Source organism: Lepisosteus platostomus, chromosome 28 (assembly GCF_059453375.1).
Source record: "Lepisosteus platostomus isolate fLepPlt1 chromosome 28, fLepPlt1.hap1, whole genome shotgun sequence".
In the NCBI taxonomy this organism is placed as follows: Eukaryota; Metazoa; Chordata; class Actinopteri; order Semionotiformes; family Lepisosteidae; genus Lepisosteus; species Lepisosteus platostomus.
The window spans coordinates 3,314,666-3,340,472 of record NC_142638.1 but is presented as its reverse complement, the minus strand read 5'-3'; the positions used below and the strand labels follow the sequence as shown (position 1 = coordinate 3,340,472).

The 25,807-nt window shown below is 41.2% G+C and overlaps 2 protein-coding genes and 1 long non-coding RNA gene across 13 annotated transcripts in view; 2 read left to right on the top strand and 1 right to left on the bottom strand.

Annotated features, from left to right (window-relative positions):
* The first annotated feature begins 201 nt into the window (after positions 1-201).
* ubtf (upstream binding transcription factor) lies at positions 202-19,384 on the top strand. 5 transcript variants are annotated; one of them, XM_088622911.1, is made up of 22 exons: positions 203-779; positions 1,653-1,755; positions 4,715-4,770; positions 5,429-5,604; positions 5,972-6,055; positions 6,415-6,570; positions 8,190-8,254; positions 8,430-8,550; positions 9,511-9,621; positions 10,209-10,342; positions 11,185-11,326; positions 11,661-11,702; positions 12,349-12,447; positions 12,601-12,759; positions 13,411-13,557; positions 13,744-13,854; positions 14,253-14,341; positions 14,707-14,896; positions 15,437-15,484; positions 16,068-16,133; positions 16,286-16,405; positions 16,539-19,384. In XM_088622911.1, exons 3-22 carry the CDS (start codon positions 4,734-4,736, stop codon positions 16,644-16,646), a joined length of 2,205 nt encoding a protein of 734 aa, XP_088479037.1. In that variant the 5' UTR covers positions 203-779; positions 1,653-1,755; positions 4,715-4,733; the 3' UTR covers positions 16,647-19,384. The 5 variants fall into 5 exon arrangements, with proteins under 5 accessions (XP_088479039.1, XP_088479037.1, XP_088479038.1 ...); XM_088622912.1 differs by lacking the exon at positions 203-779 and adding an exon at positions 862-880; XM_088622914.1 differs by lacking the exon at positions 203-779 and adding an exon at positions 946-1,352 and having other exon boundaries at positions 12,604-12,759.
* LOC148638572 (uncharacterized) lies at positions 18,953-21,686 on the bottom strand. The gene is made up of 2 exons (XR_015930953.1): positions 21,386-21,686; positions 18,953-19,884 (listed from the first exon to the last, which is right to left on the bottom strand). It is a non-coding gene; the product is annotated as an uncharacterized LOC148638572 (long non-coding RNA).
* The window catches only part of LOC148638571 (ataxin-7-like protein 3), a 24,622-nt gene continuing 19,541 nt past the window's right edge, over positions 20,727-25,807 (top strand). For 4 of the 7 annotated variants that reach the window (XM_088622921.1, XM_088622920.1, XM_088622915.1 and 1 more), the window contains exons 1-5: positions 20,858-21,009; positions 21,166-21,299; positions 23,390-23,480; positions 24,507-24,619; positions 25,147-25,276. In XM_088622921.1, the coding sequence (XP_088479047.1) occupies positions 24,569-24,619; positions 25,147-25,276 (181 nt within the window). In that variant the 5' untranslated portion in view covers positions 20,858-21,009; positions 21,166-21,299; positions 23,390-23,480; positions 24,507-24,568. The other 3 variants (XM_088622918.1, XM_088622919.1, XM_088622916.1) reach the window with 3 other exon arrangements.

Sequence of the window (25,807 nt, the reverse complement as noted above, 5' to 3'; positions counted from 1 at the left end):
TCTTTGATGTATAACAAGCCTGTGTGCTTATTGGAATGTCATTAATTTTCAGGAGCCTCTGGCTTCTGGATTGGCTAGTTCGGGCGACGCCCACAAACAACAAAGGTGGAGTTGGAAGAAATTAAAATGAAAAATGTAGGTGGTAAAAGACTTTGCACTGAGAAAATGCAACACCGAAATGTATCAATGAAGGCTGAATCTGACGTTTCGCTTTGGAAACTGTCATCACCAAATTTACTGAAGGAGACGTAAAAGAAACCCACACTTGTCAACTTTTTAGTATTTTATTTTCAAATATATCTAAAAACTACACTTAAAACAGTCTAACGGTCTTAATATAAAAATATTAATCTAGTAATATTTTTATTACTCTGGCTTTTTAGCCCATGATCAATACTAAGACATAAATAAAAGTGTCATACTTTAACATTCAAGTAAAAAAAAAGAAACACAAAGCTACGTTTAAAACGATCAACGCAAACTAAATATCTAGACACGGGTACACACAAGAGTCTAGAGCTAGAAACAGCCCCCAAAGCTAATATCTGGAAAACAGATAAAGAAACGGCGAAGTTTGAGCGGCTCTGGGAGAGAAATGGCTGGGGTAGCGGCGCATAGCGCCTGGAAGAAACAGAAGGAAAGGACGAGTGAGATGGAGGCGGGGGAAGTTTCCATCTCTCTGCGGGGACTGGAGTGTCCATGCCCTGGGCCAGCGGTGCAGAGCTGGCCAACATTCAACCCAACCCTTCCACAGCGAGCTTGCAGCAGAAACGGAACAGGTAGGGTCTGGAGGTGTCTTACATTCAACAAAAAAAAGTTTGGTGAGCGACCAACATCTAGACTAACGCATCAAAACGAGCGGCGGCGGCGGCGGCTTTCTGTAGGTTGTTTTTCTGCATTATGGAAAATGCCTTGTTCGAAAATGTGGAGTCGTGCGAGGGGAGGGCGCACTTCGAGGTCGCCATGCCGTTTAACTGGATCCGTGTCTCGGCTTGGCAATGCGCGTCTCGTCTCGCCTCGCTGTCGGTAACTCTGGGCTTTATTTGAGTGCAACGACAGCTTGACGTCGTGTATGTTTTCGGAACCGCTTGGTTGCGATCACGATACCAAGCCGTTTCGCTTTGATCCGGTTTTTTTTTTCCGACCCGAGTTGGATTTCCACGCGGTGGCTGCGGGGATAGCCGACCGCGTCTCCGCTTTGCCATCTGGGATCTCAGTCTAATTTCTCACCGCACGGTCTCGCCTTTCTTTCGATGCAGCGAAGCAGTCAGGGCAAACAGGGGGAAAAAAAAGGGGTGGCTGACTGATCTCGTTGTTGCGTGCCGGGGTGTTCAGACCTAGAATCAGCCCAGGTTAGTACGCTGTGGTTTTGCAGTAAGCCGATTTTGTTTTGTATGTGCGCGGCGGCGGCAGTGGCTTCGTTACCCAGCGAGGCTCCGAGAATGGCGATTGCAGGAGGGGAAGTCGCCATACCAGCTGCCTGCCTACCATTTCGGATAAGAGATTTTTGTAACCTACTTAGGTTGCACGAATGATGGAAAAAAAACACATAAAATAAGCAATACAACGCTAATGTGTTTTTTTTTTGAACGGACACATTTTTCTGAAAATCTGCTTCCTCTACACCCATTACAAGCGATTTTCTTTTTCAGCTTCTAACACGCTGCTTCCTCAGTCGCCATACCGCCAGAGGAAACCTGTCTCCCCGTACTGCTTGTCGGTTCTACGCCGATTTCCACTGGATATCTGTTAAAGGTACGAGTTATCGTCGTTTAACCGCATATTTAGTACAGAGTGAAGGGAATATGAGTCGGTGTATGCGTCTGATTTAAAAATAATTTCCCGGTGACTGCGTTTTTCAAAACTTTTCCCCTATCACCTCGCCGCGGTGCTTAGAGGTCAACACGCCGCCGGTGAAGCTCGCCATTTCGGCTGGGCTTTGTGCTTTATCGGCTGTAAGGGACGGGGCTATGGCCGTCTCCCTCCCCGAAGCGATCGAACGGGGGGAAAATGGAGACTATGAAAATGAATTTCCTCCGTAACGTCAAGAAAAAAGGGTGATCCTGAAATTGGTGGCTACACTGTATCTGCAAGACGCGTGGAGCACAGACCAGCACAAAAGCCGTATGATAGCTCGGCTGCAGGCTGTGGAGAAGATTCAGCTGTTACTTTTTAACGTCGGACGAAGAAAGCGTTCCCAACAAACGGGATGTAGCAAGTCCAGTCAGACACGAAGTATATTTGCGTTTTGCATCGCTGTTTTGTTACTTATATGGAATCGTTTAAGGCTACAATTTTACGTGTCTGTGCATCCGTGTACAAAATTCGAGAAAAATATAATTAAAGGCACGAACGTGTAACAACCAGTTCTTGGCATTTTAAGTTTTAATATCGAGGTTAATAAAAACAAATCCCTGTTTTAATGATTCATTTTGATCATCCGCTGCAGAAGCATTAACGACCGTTCAGCCCGCACAGCCCGGTTGTTTGCTACAGCCGCCATTTCGGGTACAGAACCGGCAACGCCTCGCTGTGAAAATCCCCTTCATTTTTTTTCCTCTCCCCGAGGCAGAGCGAAATCGAATAAAGCGCTTTCGAAACGGCGCTTTACTTCACATTTTTAATTTATTTATATATAAATATCGAGCACTGATGGGTCCGTCATTAGTGTATGGAGAGCGTTTCGTTTGGAGAGAGGGAAAAAAAAAATCCTTCAAAATGCTGGGGGGGAGAAGCGCCGAGCACCATTGCGGCAAGTGGTGTTCCGCACGCTAGGGTGTGCGCTCTGTCGAGTCGTGCATTTTGCAGTCAGCCCGCAGAGCTGGGCTTCATTTCCCTGAGCAGCAGGGGCCGAGACCAGATCTTCCGTGCCCTGATCACCTGGTGTTCTTCTGCCCGTCACAGAGTTGCGTATTTTTTTCCTCCTCCTGCGCGTTCAGCCCGTTTTCAACCCCGCACCAGAAGAGATCGCCGGCTCTTGCGTCGGGAAACGAGCGAGGCGGTTCGCGGTACAGCTTATCAGAAGGGTTATTTTCCAGCCAGCGCCTTGTCGCGCACAGAGAGTGTTGAGGTCTGAAGCCGTCACAAGTCTATAAACATGTCTCCCAGTGTAATGCAAACGTTTGGAGGGGCGGTATAATGTAGAGCATTTAAACACAATGCTGGGCCGGAGTTTTTTTTTTCAGCCTGATTTTTTTTATAGGTTGACAGAAGTGCAAACAAAACACTTTCTTTTTTTTGTTATGAATACATTTAATGAAATCCAAGATATCTATATTCGTACGTTTATATAATTTAGGCTTTAAAACTCTCAGGCTCACACCTAATAAATTTAATTTTTGCGAGCTTGCTACATACAATTTCCACACTTTTTAGTAAATGCACAAAATGCTTAACTGAGCTTTTTTTTTAACAAAACAAGGTAGTTTAAAACAAATTCCTGATTTATGTTAATTAAATTAATTAACTGTTTGCCTCTTTGAAGGCATTTTTTTTAAATGTGTTTTTTTGGGCCAAAAACCGTTTGAACTCCCATAAAATAAGTATGCCAACTTGGTATCAATTTGCATACACTATAGCTAAAGAACATGGACAATTGCAGTTTAACTGCAAATGCATATCAAAGGTTGAAAAGCCAAATTTCGCATATATTGCCCATCACCGCATCATCTGGTGCTTTAACCTGCAGGATGCCAAGCCTCATGAAAATACAGGAACAGAAATGACCACAAGTCCCACTAATCATCACAATATTTTTGTTTCCCCTGTTATCAATATTGATATTGCTAGAGTAACACCTTACATGGGCTTGCCCGCAGGATCCAAGTCCTTTTATAGTGATGAATCAAGATTGTGTAGATCATGCTAATGGACCAGAGTGGTGCAGACACCCTGAGCAATATGCTAATTGTTGTGTACAACTGAACCCTTCATTAACAGGGAGGTAGGGCCAAGTGTGATGGTCTGGGCAGGAGTGTCCAATATCTACATCTACAAAGTACCCACACATACGGGTTGATGGCAGTCTGATTGCGCAGCAGAGCGCCGATAAAGCCCTGGGATGTGGTTTACTGTCCTTCTTTTAGCTCTTCTTAATATGACACCATTCCAGCAGGATAGTGGACATTTTCATGCTGAGTTAACTGCAACTTTCGTGTGAGAGGAGAATTCCCCAGACTCGAGCCCTCTTGAAAGGGAGGGTTTGTGGCATCCGGGGAGCAGTGAATAGAAACATGCTTGTTCAGGTTTTGTAAGAGAAATAGGTGAGGATCCCACAAGACAGTATTTGCAACCCTTTTCAAAGTACATATCACAGATATACAGCTTGTATTGTTTTCATCAGTGCCCTGCACAGCAGACCTACTGTTGGTTAAAAAAAATGCTCATCAGTATGGTCAGTTTGACTAAGTACATGTAGGGAGCTGCGCCATGCTGTAAAGAGAAGAAAAGAAACTAAGTTTCAGCTGTAGAGTCTTCTTCGGGTGTGAGGGGGAGAGAAAAACCAGCAGTAGATGGGAGAACAAAAGCCGGGAGTGGAGAGGAGCTGGGAGCAGGGGAGAAGCAGTATCGACAGTCAAGTGGTGTGAAGTCAAAGCCTGCAAGTGAATAGAGGATTAGAAGAAAATGAATCAGTCGTTGAGAGAAGGGGGAAGTGTAATCCTAATTTGGCTATGATATGTCTCTTCAATAGTTTCTTTTCCTTGTAAATTCACAGACAAGGAGAGCTGTAGAGGATGAATGGTGAAATGGAGACTTCCACTAAAGACAACGGTGAGTTATGAAAACAAAAGTGTAGTCCCCTATGAATATTTTCAATTGAGACAGTAGTGAAAACAGGTTAACGAAAAAGTGCATGCATGGTATAATTTAATAGAATAATCTTGAAATACATCCATTTAATACGTGAAGTGTATACATTCTTTTCACGGAACATTCCGGAGTACAAGACTGGTGTAAAAACTTTCTTAACATTGTTAATCAGTTCTTTTTTTGTGTTTTTTCCAAGACAGCAGTGTAATAGTTATTAATGCTGTGTGGTTTTAAGACCTGCAGCTTACAATTGGAAGTGATCTCTGCCTTTAGTCAGTGCAGCAAGGAAATGAATAAGAATCTCAAAGAAAAAAAAGGACATGAATAACAGTGCTTGTATCATAAATGGACCAGTGGTTTAGGAATATATAGATACTTAATATGGACATTGTAATTCTAAGAAACTTCAAAGGTAAAAATTCCATCCATATCCAAATCCAGCTGCATAATGTAGATTGTTTTCTACATTATGCTAAACAAAATAAAAAATGTCAGAAAACCTGGGGGACTAATTGTAATTTCTCAGAACTACCATGTTATTAAAGGGTGGAAGCTTGAAGGCTGTCAGTGTCTCTTGGTTAGCTCTAAAAATACCTGTGTTTATATCTGCTATTTCCAGAACTCTGGTCCAAGGAGGATCTGTTAAGGTTACTGGACAGCATGAAGGTCATCCTCCCTCAGAATGACCTGGGCAGGTTCAAAACAACAGAGTCTCACCTGGACTGGAATAAAGTGGCTTTTGATCATTACTCAGCAGAGATGTGCAAGCAGAAGTGGCTGGAAATCTCTCATGCGGTGAGAGGATTTCTGGGATTATTTCTCTTCTCCTTAGAGACCATGCCACAATCCTTGAAGGCCGAAGGATATTCATATTTTTAATCCTAAAGACATCACCTTTCATACATCACCTGCTTAAAAGATCATGATTGAATTGTCCCATGTGTTTACTGCTTGATTTGTTAGTTAAACCTGCTTAACAGGGACTCGGGAGACTTGGGTTGGTTTTTAATAAATGATGTTCTCACCTTCTTTGTTAAATGTGAAACATTTTATGTTGTGTTCTTTGGTATAAAATTTAATTGAATTCCTTGGATTAAGGCCTCTGTCAACTACAGTAATATAACAATATGCGCTTAGAGTCACAGGGATAATTGTGTTTTAGATACGGAAGTTTCGAACGCTGACTGAACTGATAAATGATGCTCAAGACCATGTCAAGAATCCATATAAGGGAAAGAAGCTCAAGGTAAGTGTCTTACAAAGGCTCTCCTCTGTTGTTTTAGTGTTTATCTCTTCTTTTTTTTGCAGTTTTTGATGCATTTCATTTCTGAATGCAGCTATGCAGAGATAGCCCTCAAACGTTGGCATGCTCTTTGCTCACAGCGACTCTCATAAAACTAAGGTATTAAGGTATTACTTAATTGATCGTGATGAAATTGTTCACTTTTGCATAGTAGTTATCTTGGCCAAAACCTGAGGTCCAGTGTTATTGTCAATGGAAAACCAGTTTAAGAAGAGGAGGTTGAAATGAAAGCATTGCACGGCATTCACGCCGAATGAATCTCTGCCTTTGCCGTAAACACAATTTATCCTGCCCTGCTCAAGGAACATCCCGATTTCCCCAAGAAGCCGCTGACCCCCTACTTCCGCTTCTTCACGGAGAAGAGGGCGAAGTATGCCAAGCTGCACCCCGAAATGAGCAACCTTGATCTGACTAAGGTCCTCTCCATAAAGTACAGGGAGCTCCCGGATCGAAAGAAGGTAAGGGAAAGGCATTAAGATTGCAACAGGCTCTACTGCATCTACCAGCACCTGTCAGTCAGTGAAGAGGGTCCTACAATATAGCTGCTGGGAGCGGAGATTGACTTGAGTGATGGGATGCCTTCAGCGAGGGTATGGAAGTTTGAAGTGCCACCCCATCCCATTGTTCCAGCAGGGATGCCATTGATTAAGAGTCTGTGGCATTGAATTGCATGAAGTACCAGTCCGTCTGGCTTTTGATAGGCTGTTCTGGCCCCGGTGCTGGAAGTCATGAATTGTAGAGAGAGTGTTTATTAGCCTGGGGTGGAGATTCTGACTACATTGACCAGCGGGTGTACTTTTATTGTCGAGTATATATGATGAGAAAGTAAAAAAATATATAATATACAATTATACAAGTAAAATATACAATTGGTTGTCCAATTTAAGTGAGTTAATAGACATGGGAGACAAAGGTAAAAGATAACTTAGTTCTATTGCATTTGAATCTAGGTAGTCTAAATTGATGCCTAGATGCAAGAGGCTCGGATCCACTCTGTTAGCATACATTTTAAAACCTCAAAAGCCCTTTAAATTCTCTGGGTTAATTTAACAGAACTTTTCTAGTATTAAGGTATTTGAGCCCTTATTCAGAACAGTGCAGTGCATTAAGCAGAATTATGTAGCTTGTGTGTGCTGGAGACTTGCGTAGCTGAACGTCTGGGCCCAGGTGCCAGAAAGGTTGGTAGCTTCACCTGGGGCGACACAGAATAAGCTGCATGATGTGTCTTTCTGTCGCAGCTATTATGCTAGCAAGAACAAAAGTGAATCAGGCCTTCATTCTACTGGTTTTTTAACCCAGTTGTTCTTGAAAACCAGAGTAAAAAAATAGCCTTTTTCTTTAAAATCTGATCAATAATCTTCTCGGAAAAAGCCATTGCCAGAGACATTTTTTTTAAATTAACTGCAGAGAGGGTTAATGTACACAAACACTCTTATCCAAAGCCATATGAAAATGTAATTTCTATGTAAAATGTGCATGTAATATATATGTCCGTTGCAGATCCAAAATTCTTAACAGTTGGCTTTACTGATTTGTGAGAACTTATTTCATGCTGGGTCTTGGCACGGAATTGCAGCAAGTTAGTTGCTTTGGGCCTATAAAAGTCTTGCATGACACAATAATTCAACACGGTTTTGAAGCAAGTTTCCTGGGAGCCTTAAAGAAATGTCTGTTTCAGTTCTTTGAAAATAGCTACCAAACATTCTATGAGGGCCAAATGGCTTCCTCTCAATGTATGAATTTCCATCTGTTCCCTTAGTGCTACTGCCCTCTGTTGTCTTGTCCTTATTATTGCATTAAATTTGTCAAATAGATTTTGTTGAAGCCACGATTCATCTTCATATATCAATCCCAAATTAAGTTTAAATTAAACAGGAGCAGATACTATTTTAACTGGAATTTTCACTTCATTTATAACAGCCTCTTTGGTTCGATCCAAACACTATGCATTTATCTGAAGATGTTTGCTTCAAACGCAGCCCCATAAAATGGTACAACAGAAACAGTCACTCTCCTCAATCTAATTGCTTTGATTTGCTTTCTCTCTGACTATACTTTTGTTGTATTTTTGCTGAAGTTGAAATACATGCAAGAGTTTAAAAAAGAGAGAGAAGAGTTTCAACGCAGCATGATGAAGTTCAGGTAAGATATGGGCTGAATATTACAAACGCATGATAATAAAATATGCAAATAACTTTAAATTGCAATAATGATGTTTATATCGTTATCATTTTAATTTTTTTCTCTGCTTACCATTGATGGAGAAACATTTGTACATTCATGAAAGTAATATAAGACATGGTCTTTCTATGTACAGAGAGGAACATCCAGATTTAATAGAGAGCAAGAAACGTTCAGATGTCCCTGAGAAGCCCAAGACACCTCAGCAGCTGTGGTTCAGCCATGAGAAGAAGATTTTTTTAAAATTGCACCCTGGAGTAAGTGAAGTCTTGTGTTGAAATCATTCCTAGTCCTTAAAATAGTGATGTCTTGTTCTTTCCAAAGTTCAGGCTGAATTATCTGTGGAAAACCTCAATCTAAAGGAGTGATACCAGTAGTTTAATGTTCTCTGCTCTGTATGGTTCTGTAGTACTATACAGTGGCTATCAAAAGTATTCACCTCCCTTAGACATTTTCACATTTTATTATGTAACAACATTAAGTTTTGTTTTCATTTTGACATTCCAGAGTGTTCTGTGGCAGTTAATGGCAGAAAGTCCCAATTAAATACATTAGGATTCCATATTGTAGCACAATAAAGTGTGAAAGTCCAAGAGGTAATTTTTGATAGCCACATGCAAGTCTTGCATGACACAATAATGAGCATGATGGCATTCAGTTACTCTTTTTGGTTTGACAGTTGTTTTGTGACAGTGTCATAGTATATACAATACAGTGTTTGAAATGTTAGTGATGCTCGTGGTTTGCTAATTTTAATATTTTATTTTAAAAAATGAATGAAAAGATATTCTCTAATATCTGAAAACTGTGAAACAGACATGGTCTTCTGTTTAAATTAATGCAGATAGCCTTCGCTGTACTTTGAAGGGCCCGTTAATGAAAGAATGGGACAGGAGCAGCTAGTCATTTCCTTGGTGACTCAGTACTGTTAGTATGTTGTATGTAGGTGGTATGTTATGTGATATTGCTAAAGAAAAACAATGTACAGATAACATCTCGTATTGATATTTTATCACTGAATCAGTTTTTATTGCAAAGGATTTATTTCAAATGAGACTTTCGATGGATGAAACTTAATAAATCATATAACTTCATACAGGGGGTTTTATCTTATACTGACAAGGCTGAGATGCAGGGCAGCCTCTCATGAGTCTAGTCTCACGTAGTTTGCATTGCTTTATTTAGAAGCCGCTAACAGTTGAAGTTATTGTCTTTAGGCAACCATAAAAGACATCAAGGAAGGTCTCGGGAAGCAGTGGTCGCAACTAACAGACAAGAAGAGACTCAAGTGGATTAACAAGTCTCTGGAGCAGAAGAAACTGTATGAGGTTGGTACAGGCTCCGTTACCTGGGTTGTTCACTGTACAAGTCACCTGTATTACATTGGTAACTGCAGGTGCTCTATAGTTCGTAATGGAAGTAATGTCTGTGTTGATGTCTGGTTTAAAAAACAGTTGTTGAAGATGGTTGGTTTCTAGGGACCACTTAAAGCACCAGTTTGGCATTCTTGTCCAGAGGGGCGTTCCGGAGCAGCAGGGTACAACTGACGATTTTCTTTCCTGCAAGTCGATCGCCAGCTTGCAAGATTATCCTTTTACAAGAGGGAATGCCATCAGTCCTCTGTGGAATATTTCATTTGGACCAGTGGGTTTAAAATTTGGTGTAAGAGTGCCCTGTGTGGAAAACGATTTTGGGATTTTCAGCTTTGTTGTTCTAGTACAGCGTTGAAACCCAGTTGATTAATCATTCGAAATGAGGGGGAAATAATGGGTCTTTGAACAGTTAACAAAGTGTTTAGCTGCTGAACGTGGTAATCGGCAGATGCGATTGCACCGATCAGTGGCTGACGTCACGGGCCAGCGTGTCCACGTCTGAAGAGCCCTTAGCCGTGGTTCACTGCTCTCTCTCCCACCAGGAGGTGATGCGCGAGTTCATTCAGCAGCACCCGGAGCTGAACATGACAGAGGAAGGGATCAACAAGTCTACCCTCACGAAGGCCGAGCGGCAGCTGAAGGATAAATTTGACGGCAGACCTCCGAAAGCTCCTCCGTGAGTAGCTGACCCCCCATGTCCAGCCCAGTAGCCCTGCGGACTTGTCCTGGTCAGCCTTTAACAGCAGGTTTTTTAGCAGCAGGCCACTGTGGCAGTTTCACTGGTCTATTTGCTTGGGTGAACTGTGATCGTAATATGGCAGACAGCTGTGAGAGGCTTTCCTTGAGCTTAGCTCTGGCTATGAACTTGGGCTCACGAACCAGAGGTGTCATTGGAGCTGTTTCAAAATAAGTCATGCAGTGAAAAGCAATAAGGTTTACCGGCCTGCATAAATTATGCAGAAAAGGATTATGTATTATATAATAATATTATATATTATAAAAAAGTCTAAAATAACATGATAGAAATGCATGCTTACCAAAGCTTACCATTATTATTTGCTTAGCAGGCAGCTTTATCCACTTACTTAAATTCAAAACGAAATGCAGGTAAAGTATGTCAAAATTAAATAGGTTGTTAATAGTGGGGATAGTTCATTTTTCACATAAATGCCACATCTTTTGAAACGTGACGCGATTAGGTTTTTAAGTCATAAAAAGTAATATGTACTGTTCGTACAGAACACGCGGTTTCTCAAAGCTGCCTGTTTGCACGTGATAAAACTGTAGTGCTCTTGGTAATGCTGTTCTAAACATCTCTTGAGCATTCTGAATCTGATGCTGATAGCCACCAACTAGCTTACTATCATAGTGGGACATTTTCCCACTATGTACAAAGTGTTTACAAGTGTTCTAGAGTGTCTAGAACGTATTCCATAAGGCTCCTGCCTTTAATGATGCCATCTGCTTCCTGCACTGGGGTGGCAGGACAGTGGTAATTCGTGTGTGCTGTGTGCACAGGAATGGATACTCGATGTTCTGCGCAGAGCTCATGACCCGAATGAAGGATGTTCCCAGTACCGAGCGCATGGTGATCTGCAGCCAGGAGTGGAAGCTTCTCTCACAGGATAAGAAAGATGATTATCAAAAACGCTGCGAGGTGGTAGGTGTGCCCCTGAACTCCCACCTGAACGTGACCGAGAGAGAGAGAGGGCCCCCTTTCCTGTCCTCATTATCCAGTGCTTTTTACAGAACCCTTTTTCATAAGAGCATTGTGTGCCCTTTCAGAACTTACATGATTATTGATGCATACGGTTCTAATACGGAACAGAGATGACCGTTTCTTACAATTTATGTTGATGGAAATTAACCAGATCACAATGATCCGTGATAATGAAATCTGTTTTGAATCCCTGAACATTAAATGTCTATGTAGGAGAAAAATAAAATATCTGGCTTGTTTGAAGGTAATTTATTTTCTCTCTTTTTTTTTACAGAGAAAGAAGGAATATGAAATTGAAATGACCCACTTCCTGTGTGTAAGTTTCGTTTGCTAAATTGTTATTTTAATATTTGGGAGTAATAATTTGTGACTATATTGAAACAACCATTTTGTATTGTTTGCACAAATGTGTTTTAGACAATATATACTAACACAAAACATTCATAACATGTTGAGCCAGAGGGGCAGCACAGCATTGCTGCCTCTCAATGCTGGGGCCCTGGGTTCAGTTCCCAGGCTGCTATCTGTGTGGAGTTTTGTATATTCTTCCCATATTTACAAGGATTTCCTCTAGATGCTCCTGTTTACTCGAACAGCACAAAGACATACTGGTAGGTTAATTGGATTCTGGGAAAACTGGCCCTGGTGTGAGAGTGTGTGTTTTTGTGTTTGTGTCTGTGTGCGCCTTGCAATGGACTGGCATCTCATCCAGGGTGCATCCTGCCTTGTGCCGGTTGCTTGCATAGGTGCTTCTGCACCCTTGGGACCCTGAATTGGATGAAGCAGTTACAAAAATGGATGCTGTGCAGTCTGGGTTTAATAGATTTTATCGCAATTACCTCCTGAAACAGAATTCGGTCTGCAATATGGAGTGAACTCTTTATTGACACGAGGGATAAAATGTGTAGTTATTGTCAGAAATAAGATGAACCCCTTTTTGAATGGGTGTCCTCTCATTTTAGAGCATCTCTGAGGAAGAGCAGCAGAGGGTTCTGCGGGAGGAGAAGATGCTGGGCTTCAGCAAGAAAAGCCCTTCGGCCAAAAAGAGCACCAAAAGCAAGGTGAGAAGACCACTGTCAGTGTTAGAGAAGAGGGGTCTGTGAAGCTTTTCACCAGCAGCCACTTCCAGATTCTTTCAGTAACGCAGCTTCCTCTGCGACTTCACTCGGGGGCCGGCCAGGTGTTCATCTGCTCTGTTCCCTCCCGTTGCGTAGCAGAGCGGCTCCGAGAAGCCCAAGCGGCCCATCTCGGCCATGTTCATCTTCTCGGAGGAGAAGAGGCACAAGCTGCAGCAGGAGCGGCCGGACCTGTCGGAGAGCGAGCTGACACGGACACTGGCCCGCATGTGGAACGAGCTGTCGGACAAGAAGAAGGTGAGGCGTCATGTGGTGCTGCACAAGCTTCACTCAGGACCATGGACGGCCTGAGGCTAATCTGAGCATCATTTCACATCAGTCAAATGGGTTAAACCCATGGGGGGGGTCTACACTCCTTTGAGTAAACAGAGTACCCTACACACTGGAGGTTACAAGTTCCAATCCATGCTGTGCCACCGGCCCGTTTTACTAGCATTAAAGCTACATCTTCATCATTTTAGCATTGCTATATGTGTCTGTTGTATTTATGTTAATTGCTAAAAATATTGGTAAATCCAAGTCGGATGAATAGGAACTCCGTATGGGAGGCAAAGGATTCAGGACCTTGAAATAGATTTCCATTACTTTCTCTGCCCAGAACAATCTCAACCCTGCTGAAAGCTGGTGGAATTTGCACTTCAACTGAACTAGCCCTGCTGAGATGAGTTTGGTCTGCAGATGTCCTTACAGCTTGTTTGAGACCCAACACCTCCAGTTCAGCAGGGTGTCCTTGTAGTTTGGCCTGGGTGTATGACTCCTAGGTTAACAAAGATGGCAAAAGTCAGACTTGAGCGTTTTTGTCTTGCAACCAGACTTTTTAAACTGGCCATCAAACACTTTCCATTCTGGAAGTTTAGGGAGTTACCTGTAACCCCTTGCTTCCCCCAGGAAAAATACAAGCAGCTGGAGGCAACGCTGAAGGCTGAGTCGGAGAAGAAGGGCCCAGATGATCGTGCCAGACTGCCTGAGTCGCCTAAAACTGCCCAGGAGATCTGGCAGCAGAGTGTCATTGGGGATTATATGGCCAGATACAGGGTGAGTGGGTTACATGCTTTTCTCAACACTGCGTTAGTGCTTCAAAACGGGATAAAAGAGACTCCTTTTAATTTGATAAAAAAACAGGCTCATGGGAATGCCTGTTCTATAATATTTCTGTGATTCCAGCAGGTACAGTATTTGTGTCTTCTTTGATTCATAATGTCTTCCTCATTCACGTCCCAGAATGACCGCACCAAAGCTCTGAAAGCCATGGAGGCCACCTGGAACACCATGGAAAAAAAGGAAAAGATCATGTGGATCAAGAAGGCAGCAGAGGATCAAAAGAGATATGAGGTACAGGAAGAAACAGCACAGCCAGCATTGTGCTGAGAATTTTGTTTTTCCCCATCAGTTTTGCAAGGAATTTCTTAGAAGAACGTTGAAATAGCCTATTTCTAGGGATTACTTTGAGATGTGTTAGAAGCATTTTTAAAACATTTTATAAGATGCAAATCTGTTTTTATGTTCCTATATTCCTAGGTGTATTCGATTCTCGTGCATGCTACCTGCTCCAGAAAAAAAAAGGTTGAAAGAAAATATATAGTGGTGAAGATTGTAAGTGCTGCACCATCTACAGTGTTCAGTCAGCCATTTATCTAAATTTCAGTTCCAGATTATTCCCAGAGCCTCAGAGGAATTGCTTGGAACTTAAAGCAGTAGTGTCACTGGGGCCTCCATATTTTATCTTTCAGAGGGAACTGAGTGAGATGCGTGCTCCCCCTGCAGTGGTTAACCCAGTAAAGAAGATGAAGTTTGAAGGCGAGCCAAAGAAACCACCATCGTGAGTATTTTGGTTGTATAATGAGGGGTATCATGTGGGAAATGCAAAAAAAAATCTCTGAAAAAATTGCAAGAAAATAACATTGTATAGGTATCAGATTGTTCAAATCTCACAAATCTGTGGACAAGACTAAAGGCTCCTTGAGAGTACTGTGTAGTTTATAAAACAATGTTGTAGCTCTGGGTTTCCGTATGCATATGAGTCCGGTTCTTTTTTAAAATTTTGTAGCTCTGTAGTTTTTTGTCTAGGAATGTAATGGCTGTAAAACAAGAAATAGTATAGTACAAATAGTCTATATTTGCTTGAATAGTAAAAGGAGATGTGTGCGGTCATGCTATAGTGTCTTGTCCTGCCCCCCCGTTCAGAAATGGGTACCAGAAGTTCTCCCAGGAACTGCTGTCAAGTGGGGAGCTGAACCACTTGTCTATGAAGGAGCGGATGGTGGAGATTGGGGGGCGCTGGCAGAAGCTGCCCCAGACCCAGAAGGACCGTTACAGGAAGATGGCAGAGGAGAAGCAGAAGCAGTATAAAGTGCAGCTGGAGCACTGGCTTGCGGTAGGACCCACATTTCTAGAGAGGTTTCAATCTAAACCTGTTGCAGGGATCTATAATCCAGCCACCCATCTGCACCCACCAGCTAACTGCATGAAGCTGGACAGGACGCCAGTCCATTGCAGTTGTCAGAAACATGGCAACCCAGGCCTACTTTGGAGATCTTTTTAATATAGTCACACCATTTAAATTACTGAAATGGAGATTTAAAGGATCTGCCCTAATTTGATACAGCCAATAAGAAATGGGTAAGGCTTTTTTATAAACTTTAATACAGTACCCACAGAGTGCTTATTAAAACAGAATAGGTACATTTTTTCATTATTTGTAAAATATCACTCTTAAATTAAACTTTTGTTGGGTATCTTAAGAGTTGAAATGATGCAGGATTTTTGTTTTCATTTTAGATGCCTAATATATAATTTTTAAATGATTTCTTTTAAAATCTATTGAAACATCTAGAAAAGTTGTAGCATTGCTGTTAATCAATGTGAACCAATGTGACCTTTTTTAAAATATTTTTTTCCCCACTTTGTTTTCCAGAATCTGTCATCACAAGACCGAGCCGCTTACATCGAATACACATCAAAAGTAAGTAGGAATATACGTAAATACAAAAATACATAAAAAGGATCTTATTGAATATTCAGAATATGGAACAGTTCTGAACTATCTACTATAAGTCATTATTGGGGGGGGGATAGAGAATAAGATAATGGGGTACTTCAATTAAAATATTTGAAAGGTTAATTAAAATATTCAAAAGAAATGTAATTGAAAGTACATTTCAAAGTCACTATAGACACCATATAGCTTTTTCAGCCAAAATAATCAGTAGGGATAAAGAACATAAATGGCTTTTAAATGACTAGACTTTTATTTTTTTTATATACAAGATGCTTTTGCCTAATTTTAGGATAGTTGGGTTAATAAAGGGGGTGGCTCCATCACCAGCTGAAGTCTCATGATCCCAGTCTGTTGTGCAGCTAATTTGGAAGTTGATCTTAACGACCTCTGGCTCCATTTCGTTCTGCTGTGCCCTTCTTTCATTCAAGACCCCGCTGGTCAGAGCGAATCCCAGATAAGCAGATCAGCGAATGTTAAATTCACTGATGTCGAGGCAATGCTGGAGATCCAAGTGGTGGACGCTCAGCTCCTCTGTTTGCTTTCACAGAAACGCAAAGGGAAATCAAAGCCTGGTGGGACAACCGCAAAGGTGAAGGCTCTCGTCAATAAATCGGTAAGTTCTGCAGCGTGGATCCGTCCTCTCTTGTCGTCTCTTTTTCCTTTGTGAACGCGAGACCCTCTGTCTCACTGCTGCAGGGGAGCGCGATGATGAAGTGAGTGTGAAAGGAGGGGGGACCGCTGAGACATTTTTTTTTTAATGTACAGGATTCCGAAGAGGAAGATGAGGATGAGGACGATGAAGAGGAGGAGAAGGCGGCTTCTTCAGATGAAGAGTCTTCCAGTGAGGAAGACAGTGAGGAGGAGGAGGAAGAGGAGGATGATGAGGTTAGGAAGTGTGGGTCTTGCAAACGACTCCTGGGCATCCTTTCTTTATTAGTTCTAATCTAGAGTGGTTTGAAATGTAAATGTTTGACTGACAAATGAACTTTTTTTTATTATTTCCCCCCGGCGTGTTTAGAACGAGGAAGATGATGACGAAGAGGTGGATGACAAGGAGAACAAATCTGAAAGTAGCAGCACCGGCTCGTCCAGCTCTGAGGAGTCCTCCGACTCGGATTCCGACTGATCCAAGGGATGCCCGTAGGAAAAGAAAATCCATCCTTCCTGACTGTGAGCATTGCAGAGCCAAGAAATGGGGGAACAGTTCCCTTCCATAAATGCTGCTGTAATAGCACTCCCCTCCCAGGAGGAGGCACCCTATGAGCCGAAAAGACAGACAGCAAGAGTGCTTTTTGTGCAAAGAATCCCTTCAAATTCCCCCTGCCCTAGCTTAAACACACAGACACCTACATGCTGGCCTTTAGGGACACGTGCGCTTTGCTGCAAGAGCTCTGTCCAGCTGACTCCCAACAGCCTGCTCCCAGAATGTTTCTCCATACTTTAGTTTTTAACACACAGTTCTTGAAAAGAACACTCACACCTCTGTCAGAACAATGCGACATGTTATAAGGAGACTTGCTTTCACGTTTGGGGCAAAAAAAGCTGAACACCAAGACTTTTGTAAAGCATTGTAACTTTTAAAAAACTGAATACCACTTTTAAAGCTTTTTTGTGATGTGATGTAAAACAAAATGCCAAATTCCCTTATTCTGCCCAGTAACGCTTTTTTGAAAGGGATATTGTTGAATCTCACGGCTACTGTATGCGGTAGGTATTCCCAGTGACGAGGAGTGAAAGGGTACAGTTCACTTGCAGGCAGAGCAGGGGAGAGGTATGGGACCACACACTTCCGTTTAAGCTAACGCATTGATTCAAGGCCTTTGTTGTCAAACAAGTGTTTTTGATTGTGATTTTCATGAAGAAATAAGCCAAGAAATAAGCCAAGGCTAATGACCTGTTAGGTTGGCCAAATATCAATTAAATGTGCTTTTGCTACAGAGTTAAAATGCTAGTTACCTGTTTGGAAAATGTTAAGTGGAGTAATTTCTTACATCACATTTAAAGACTGGAATAAGACCACCATCTACTGTTTTCAGTTTATGAATCAAACTCTTTGGTGAGAAGGCCTAAAAGCCACAGCTAAGCAGACAAGTTTAAATGCTTGTTCAGAAAATGTTACTTGTGATGCTTGATGAGTAGTTTCAACATCAGCATCTGTTTATATTCTTTTGTTCGCCATTAGATTAGTAGGGGGACTCAGCTTGCAATCGCAACCTTTGATTCTATGTCATTTAATTTCCCAGACTCATTGACAGTATTTCAGAATCATTTCCTTTAGTCCTAGATTTGTTACGACCAACATCCTTCCTTTTTTACTTTTTTTAGTGGTAGCTCACCTTTTCAGAAGCTACTAAAAAAAATACAAAAGATTTTAAGGAATCAAAATGCACATGCTTTCGTTGAAAAGAACGACAACAAATAGAACGCCAAGAAAGAAAATTCAGACATTTTTACAAATGTCTGAAGTCTGTGGCTTTCAAAAGTTGATTTTTTTTTCTTCAAAGAGAATGCACTCCCAGGCTACTGTACTCTATGGAGCCCCCTAGTGGTGTATGATTAACTGTACTGCGTGATTCTTGAGCCTCAGAAATGCTAGGAACCATCCATTTGCGATGAGCTGTTGTAAACCTAGTATTTGTAGGATGGAAAATAGCTTCTGTGCAGTTAGGGTCAGATAAAACGGATTTTGTTTTATCCACATTGTCCTTACAAACCACTGTTTTTTATGAATCCTGATTATAATCTCTACTGCAGATTGTCAGGTCTCCCAGTGCAATCAACAGACAGCTTCCAAAGGTGAAGATGTGCACTTAAACTTTTATTCTTACTTTTTATTTACTTTCATGAGATTCCTACTAAGTTACCAATTAGGTATTATAATGGTGGGTTAACTGTTTTTATTAAACCAGAACAAATTTGCATTTAGGACATCATTTTTAGTTTTTAATCTTAAATATTCTAAGACCTTTCCTGTGAATTCCCCACTAGCTTAGTGTAAAAAGACCACATTTTTTTGTTGGGGAAAAGAATGTCTAGTGAGGCCAAGCTAAATGAGTATTTTTCCTAGTAAAAAAAATTATGAGCACTCACTTTAGTAAATGGATGCATAAAGAAAAAAAGTCATGGAGTCATTCACCTCCACCCATGAGGAAATATTGACATTGAAATTAAATATTTCATAACTGGATCCAGAAGTCTTTTTAAATCAAAGGAACAGTCTTCAGGCATTACAATCCTGAGGCCAAGAGCTGTATTTCACTGTGGACTAAGATAATTTGTTTTCTGCTTCTTTGTTATACACTGTGCAGTGCATACTTTGAAACAGGAAGAGTGTCACTGGTACAGTCCCACAAGTTATTAAGTCCCTTTTGCCAGTTTGTTCATAAGGAAATGAATGCATTAAAGCTGCACACTGGGAATTTCTAGTATGGAGGGGGGGGGGGGGTGTCATGTGTTGGGTCTAATATGGTTGTATGGTATTTGTATATAATGCTCTTTGTAACAAGTGGCTTTTGTTTTACTTGTAAGTATATTTTTATTTTGTGGAGAAAATCTTACTGTTATTTGTAGGGCGCTGCGGGGTTAATGAAAGCGAAGGCGCCAGTCTCGGCTGTAAGCGGCGACTTTAGTGCGTTTTTGCACTTCCCAGATGCATGCAGCTCTCGGGAGGTTTTTTTTCTAATGTTTCAAAAGTGTTTTTTTTTGTAGAAACAATAAAAAAAACAAACAAAAAAAAGAAGCTTTGCAGATTTGTACTGCTCACGACAACCCAGAAAATCTTTATGATGTTTTATAGCAAAAGGTGTTCTTTATTTCAAGTTATTTACTATTTGGGGCAAGTAAACTTTGTTTTTATCAAAATAACGGTGTTGTTTATTGACTTCAGAAACTTGCATCTTTTGCAGTCTGCTTTAATGATATCTTTTGGGTGAGCTTTTACAACATATTTACTATAGTCTTTTTTTGCACTTAACCAATATTCAACCATTTTAATGAAAATAAGGGAGATGTACCAGGCCATACCTAAATCCAAGACTACAAATTCCCGAAGAACTCCTTAAAAGGGGGAAATCTGTATCGACTAGCTATAGATGTGCAATAAGCTGATGGATATATCAATTGAGAATGTTGATTAGGTGGCACAATGGTTAACATTACCTCACAGTGCCGGACCTGGGGTGCTGTGTGCATGGAGTTTGTATGTTCTCCCCATGTTCTTGTGGGTGTCCGCCAGCTGTTCTGGATTCTTCCCGCAGTCTGAAAACATTGGGGTAGGTTGTTTGGCTTCTGCGAAGTTGAGTGTGATTGTATCTGTGATGGACTGGCGTCCCATCCAGGGTGGATGAACAGGCTCCACTGCAACTCTGAATTGGAAAAATGGGTAAAAAGAACGGAACAAAATGCAGATTAATGGTTAAATAGCACAACTTTAATGTAGAATTTTAGATGATGAAATATAAAAGAAATGAACTAAAATTAAGTAGGGGGGAGAGAGAGAGAGAAGCTGGGGGTCAGAGCAGTGGGTCAGCCATTTATACGGCGCCCATGGAGCAGCTGGGGTTAAGGGCCTTGCTCAGGGGCCCAACGGAGTAGGATTCCTCTGCCGGCCGCAGGATTTGAACCAGCAACCTTCCAGCCACAGGCGCAGATCCTGAGCCACAGAGCCACCACTCCTCCGCAGTTGTCATACTGGGGCACTGGATTTAAATTCTATTCCAGTATGAAGATCGCCACCTACTGGTCCACTCCCACCCCTTACAGCAGCAATCTGATTTTCCTCGGAGGTCTCCCATGATTTTTCTGTGGCGCAACATTCATTCTAAAATGCAAAATACTGCGCCAACGTACATGGCATTGAATGATAGTGGTAGGTGCTGAACAACAGATTTCTCAAGATCTATAAACATCTCCTGCCCTCTACATAGGCTCATTTCTGCCACCTAACTTCCTTGTATCCTAGGATGAGACAACAGTTTAATTCATTTTTATAGCTGCCGGGCTTCCCGCACATGTTATCCGCCGGATGCAAAACATTGAGGTAACTAAGCCATCAACATGTAGAAATGCAAACCTAACGGCGGGTGAAGCCATCCCGTTGACGTCACTCCCAAACTGCTGGCAATTTTAAAGATACAAAACGAAGTCCATAACAACTCGCCTGTTACACACTGGTTGTGTTATAATCGTGCAACCAAACTTCAGTAGGGGGGATAATGTAACCTAATCTCCGCCCCGCCTGTCGGTAATTGGAGACTGGTTTGACTGCGTCGCTGAGCTGCTGGTCGGATCGTCTGTCCATCAAGCAGCGCGGAGCTCAACCCTAGCGAGGTAGGCTGATCCGAGCTTTTGCTTTTTTTTTTCTTATTGCATTTCTTTTTCTTCCCCATTTAAAGCCGTCTCTTTGATCGCAGTTTGAATGATGACCGGCTTGTGACAAGCTCGTCTGCAGTATTACTGCAGGTTAAAAAAAAAAGAGAAGTCTTGTTGGGGTGGGTTGTATATATATATTAAAAAAAATCAACTATAGGTAATTGATTAACATTGCCTGCAGGAAAAAATGGCAGCTTATTCCTTTATTTTTTTATTATTTTTGACAGCGTTTAGATAATTGTGCGCTGGAATTTTGTGCGTCTTTTTTATTACAGGCTTGGAGTGCAGTTTGTTTCGGACGGTAGTAATGAAAGCGGACAGGACACCGCTGTCTACATGAGATGCCTTTCTGGACGGAGAGCTGCCGGAATCGGCTCTGATCTCCAGCCTCGGCCCTGGCTATTCAAGGGTGAGGGTGCAGGTTACAAAAAAATCACTTCCAGTAACAATTGTTTCGGATTTCTTGACGATGCCTTTGACGAATTTATTACGTACCTTTAATTAGCGAGCCCCGCTCTGACCACGAATCTTATTTAGGCACGATTTATGGATGCTGATATTTTTAAATGGGAGGGTGGTATGTAGCTGTAAAACAGTTCCTGCTTGGCTTTTCTTAATCGTTTTAAGTTTTTGTTGTTGTTGTTGTTGTTGTTGTTGTTGTTTTCTGTGATGGGCTGCGAGTAGTTTGATGCATTACAGCCCCCGCAAAACCGTTCGTTATTTGCATGTGCTCAGTTCAGAGAAAAAACGTGTTTGTTAATTGTCGGAAACAAAGTGAGCAGTAAAGTGCGTTCCGTGTTTCAGTGCCTTAAAATATTTGAAAGGTGTGTGTTTACACAGGCTTGAACTGTGTCCATACGTACGTATTATAATTTTTTAAGTGACGCCGGTTTTGGATTTCATGCATGTCTGATTATATTTAGCTTTTTTTTGGTGTGATTAAAACAACGAGACCTTTTGTGTTAACATTCTGGCTGGGGCTTTTTTTTTAATCTCGCAAATGTTCTTCTTCGTATTTAATTTAACTGTATTACCTAATAATTAGTTATTGTTTTAATAACTACTGGCCCTCTTTGTGAGAATGAGACACAAGGATATCTTGGTAAATACTGTAACGCGACGGCCAACTAAATCACGCCGTCCGTTTAAATGAATAGTTTTGGTCCGATTTGTACGGCGCAGGTCTTTCCTGCAGCTACATACCCGTGAACTTTTTTTCCAGCTGAGTTCAGAATTACTGCAGCCTATCTTTTCATTAATTTAGAGACGTCACTGTAGCATTCTTTAAAGATTTATGCCCTTTGCTCTTTTAAGAGCATAATCACAGTAGGGTCTTTTGTTATGAAACTGTACATTGAAGTAGAGTGGCGATCGTTTTCTTGGTTGTCTTTAATTTATATGGGTCTCATTTGGCCTCTGTTCATACTTGTCAAGTGAAATCTGTTCATTTAGACCTCATGTTAGTTAAATACACAAGCTAAGAAGAAAGAAGCCTTTCCTTTTGAAATCCATTGCATCTGGTCCCTTTCCCCCCACTTACACCCTGTACTGTTTGCAGTGTCCTGTAAATGATTTTCTTTCAGCCTCCTGGAAGAATAAAAGAAACACTCGTTTTATGTTTTGTGAAGCTACGTCTGAATTTTCATGTTTGGCCATATTTCTAAAAGTGTTCTTAATCTTTTCTGGCATCCATTTAGTTCCCCTGTATATAGTTATGTAACTCTTTTGCTGTCATACTAGAATATTTATATATATTTTGTGTGAGACTGTTATCATGTAACTGACTTTTTGTTTGCAGACAAACGGAATACCTTGTTTTGTTCATAGTCAAGTTTTCCCAGATTGAGACTATTTATCTCACTTGTTTCAATCAGGTTTCATTTTGCTGTATTTTGATCTTGCAGTTCATTGTATGAACCGAACTCTATAAACACTCTTCTGGTGACAAAATTAAATGACCTCAAGAAATAACATTCTCCTAACTATAATATGCTTACAGTTAGAGTATTTTGGAAACCAAAATAAAGAGGTTGTGTTTTCAAGTCTGGTCCCAGAAAAATAAATATTTCTATCTTAACGCAAAGTGTCAGACATTTTAGAGCAGCTTGTCCTGGGATTTGTCAAAACTTGGAAATAACCTCTTATTTGCAATCCGTTTGGGCCAATTTCAAGTAAAATTGAAATGTAGCTGGAGTGGGTATTTTATTCATTGTAATTGTGGCACGAAAATACATATTATGTATATAATTATACATTATATATACACACTGGATTACCCACTTCAAAAATAAAAACTAAGAAAGATTAGATCAGATCTGTAGGTTATCAGTTGTATGAATTCCATTGTATAGTTATGCATACATATGAAGGAGAAGATGCCATTAGAAATACATTTTCATTGTCATCCGTTTTGACTTACACCATTAATGATGCAATTTGGAAGAGCACAGCATTATTACGAAGCATAAAGCTATGGAATTCTTTTTTCCCGTTCAGCAGAAAGAGACTTTGAGAAGGAAGGCCATCATTCCCCACTGAAGGCACATCTTGAATAAGTGTGCACACCAGCCTGGCACAGCTCTGCGTGTTTGTAAGTACTGTGGGTCCATTGGGAGTAAGTCCTGTTGTGCCTGCTTTGGGGTCATTTTTACTTGCTGTCCAAGTTATTAAGAACCTTCAGTCAAATGAATAGACTCCCAAGAGGTATGCAATACATGGTTGGCTTTAGAAGCCAGGTGCAGACTTAATTCACTTTGTTTAGCCAGAACAATCCACAGATCTCAGTCCCGTTGAAGGCTGAGAAAACGTGTGAAATGTGCAGTTCTGTCTCATTCGCTGTCCTGCTTAAACAGTGAGTTTGAACTGGGCTGCACTAATTTAAAATCTTATGGAATATATGGCATATCTCAAATTGAGAGGACCAGTGCTTTTTTTAGGCATTGTGTTGGAATATTTTGTGTGGTTTTGTACTTTTATGAGCTGTGTAGTGGAAGTATACCCCTGCTCTGACTTGTATTACAGGCCAGAGCAACATATTACAGAACAGGATCCCTATAGATGTCAGTTTTGGAAAGCAATTGCATCTTGAGAAAGAGCAGTAAGAAAAAGAAAACATCATTTTGATGCCACCAAAATGAAAGAGGAAGTTGACAAAACAGTTTCTATAAACTCTATTTACTGTACATGTACGCAAAAGTTTCCCTTTTTCTACGGGATTGAGAAACAAGGAACAATAAAAAGAAGAACTGGAACTGCATATAATCTGACATTTTGAGCTCGTGGAACGCCCATCCATCAACCTAAAAAATGTGAAGATGTTAGTGGTATAATAGCTGATTACTTTGAAATATTTTAACTATCATGTAATGGTTGTTATTCTAGGAACTATTTCAGGATTTGTGAGTGTTTATATTCTAGTACATGCAGTATTTCGATCTGACTGCTGTTTGTGTATCACTGATTTTTGGTGGAAGACACCCAATATAGCAGATATTCCACTTGTGATTCTATGTAACCTTCTCTAGTCTTGTAAGTTATCTGTTTTTTCTGACATGTATGCTTTTGTGCTTTTATTTCCTTGATTTAGTAGCCAATTGCTTGTTTTTCTCATTCACAGCCTAATTTTTCCACCATTTGTACTATGTAGACAGCACTCCCTCCCCCTTTAAATCTTTGCAAATGAAAATGGAGGAAATGTCTTTATCAGGCCTGGACAACAGCAAGCTGGAGGTGAGAATTTTGTTCCGTGGGAAAGAGACATTTCCTTTTGCTTGATTTGACATACTTTTTACCAGCTGAAAGTTTTTACAAGACTGGCTGTTCTTGGTTGTAACTCTTTTAGTAGTGGTGTGGGGTGGTTAGAAGTCAAAATGCTGTAGTAGGACCAATGTAGAAAAGCGGTGTTGGTGTAATAATAATTTAAAACATTTGATTTTCTGTCATGACTTGAAAGATAAATCACCAAGCACTTTGCACTGCATGAAAAGTACATTCAACCAAATTAAATTGAAAAGAATTCCAAGTCAAGGAAAACACAGTAGATACACAATTAAACAATTCCAAAAACTCTCTGGAACTATTTTTTTAGGCTAGACTTAAAAGCACCCAAACTGGGTGAAAAGTCTTTTGTTGGACCTTCTGATTTCTCTTTATGGAGTCTGGGGGCACGACAGCAGAAGACCCTGTGACCTGAATGGGCAGGACCCCTAGCAGACCATAACATGAGACTTTCTTCCACTCCCTCCTCTGCGCCCCAGGCCTTAGCTCATGACATCTACACTGACCTCATCGATGACGCCTGCCTGGGCCTGTGCTTCGAAGTCCACCGCGCTGTCAAGTGTGGCTACTTCTTCCTGGACGAAGACCCAGAGAGCATGAAGGACTTTGGTAATGATGTGTTCTGAACTGAGATCAACTCAGGTTCTCCTTAGCATGGTGGGACAGCCCAAAGCTCCAGTTCTTGCTGGAACTCCAGGGCCTGAACTGAGTGCAGCACCTTGTATGTGGAACAGACCTGCGGGACACGGAGAGGTGTGCGATAATAAAGTGAGCAAGTGGGAGTGTTGTTTTAAATGGGGAATTATAGTCATTTAGGACCTAGTTCACTTTAAGTGTTGGATCTGGCTTCAACACTGGTGTGAAACCTCAACCAGCCATGGAAAAGCTTGTGGTTCAAACCGAACCAGACTGAGCATCGAACTAAACGATGGGTCACTCGAAAAGGAGTCCCTTTAGCATGCCCTTATGGAAAATACATCCGTAATCAGCCCTTGATCCACCAGCAAGTGCCCTACTCTCGTTTTTCTCAGTCATGGAAGCCCTGCATCGCCTGTCAGCATCTTTTTCCTTGTACTCTTTAGATAATGTTGCACAGGGAAATTTCATGATAATCGGGTTCAAGAAAGTTGTGGTGACCTG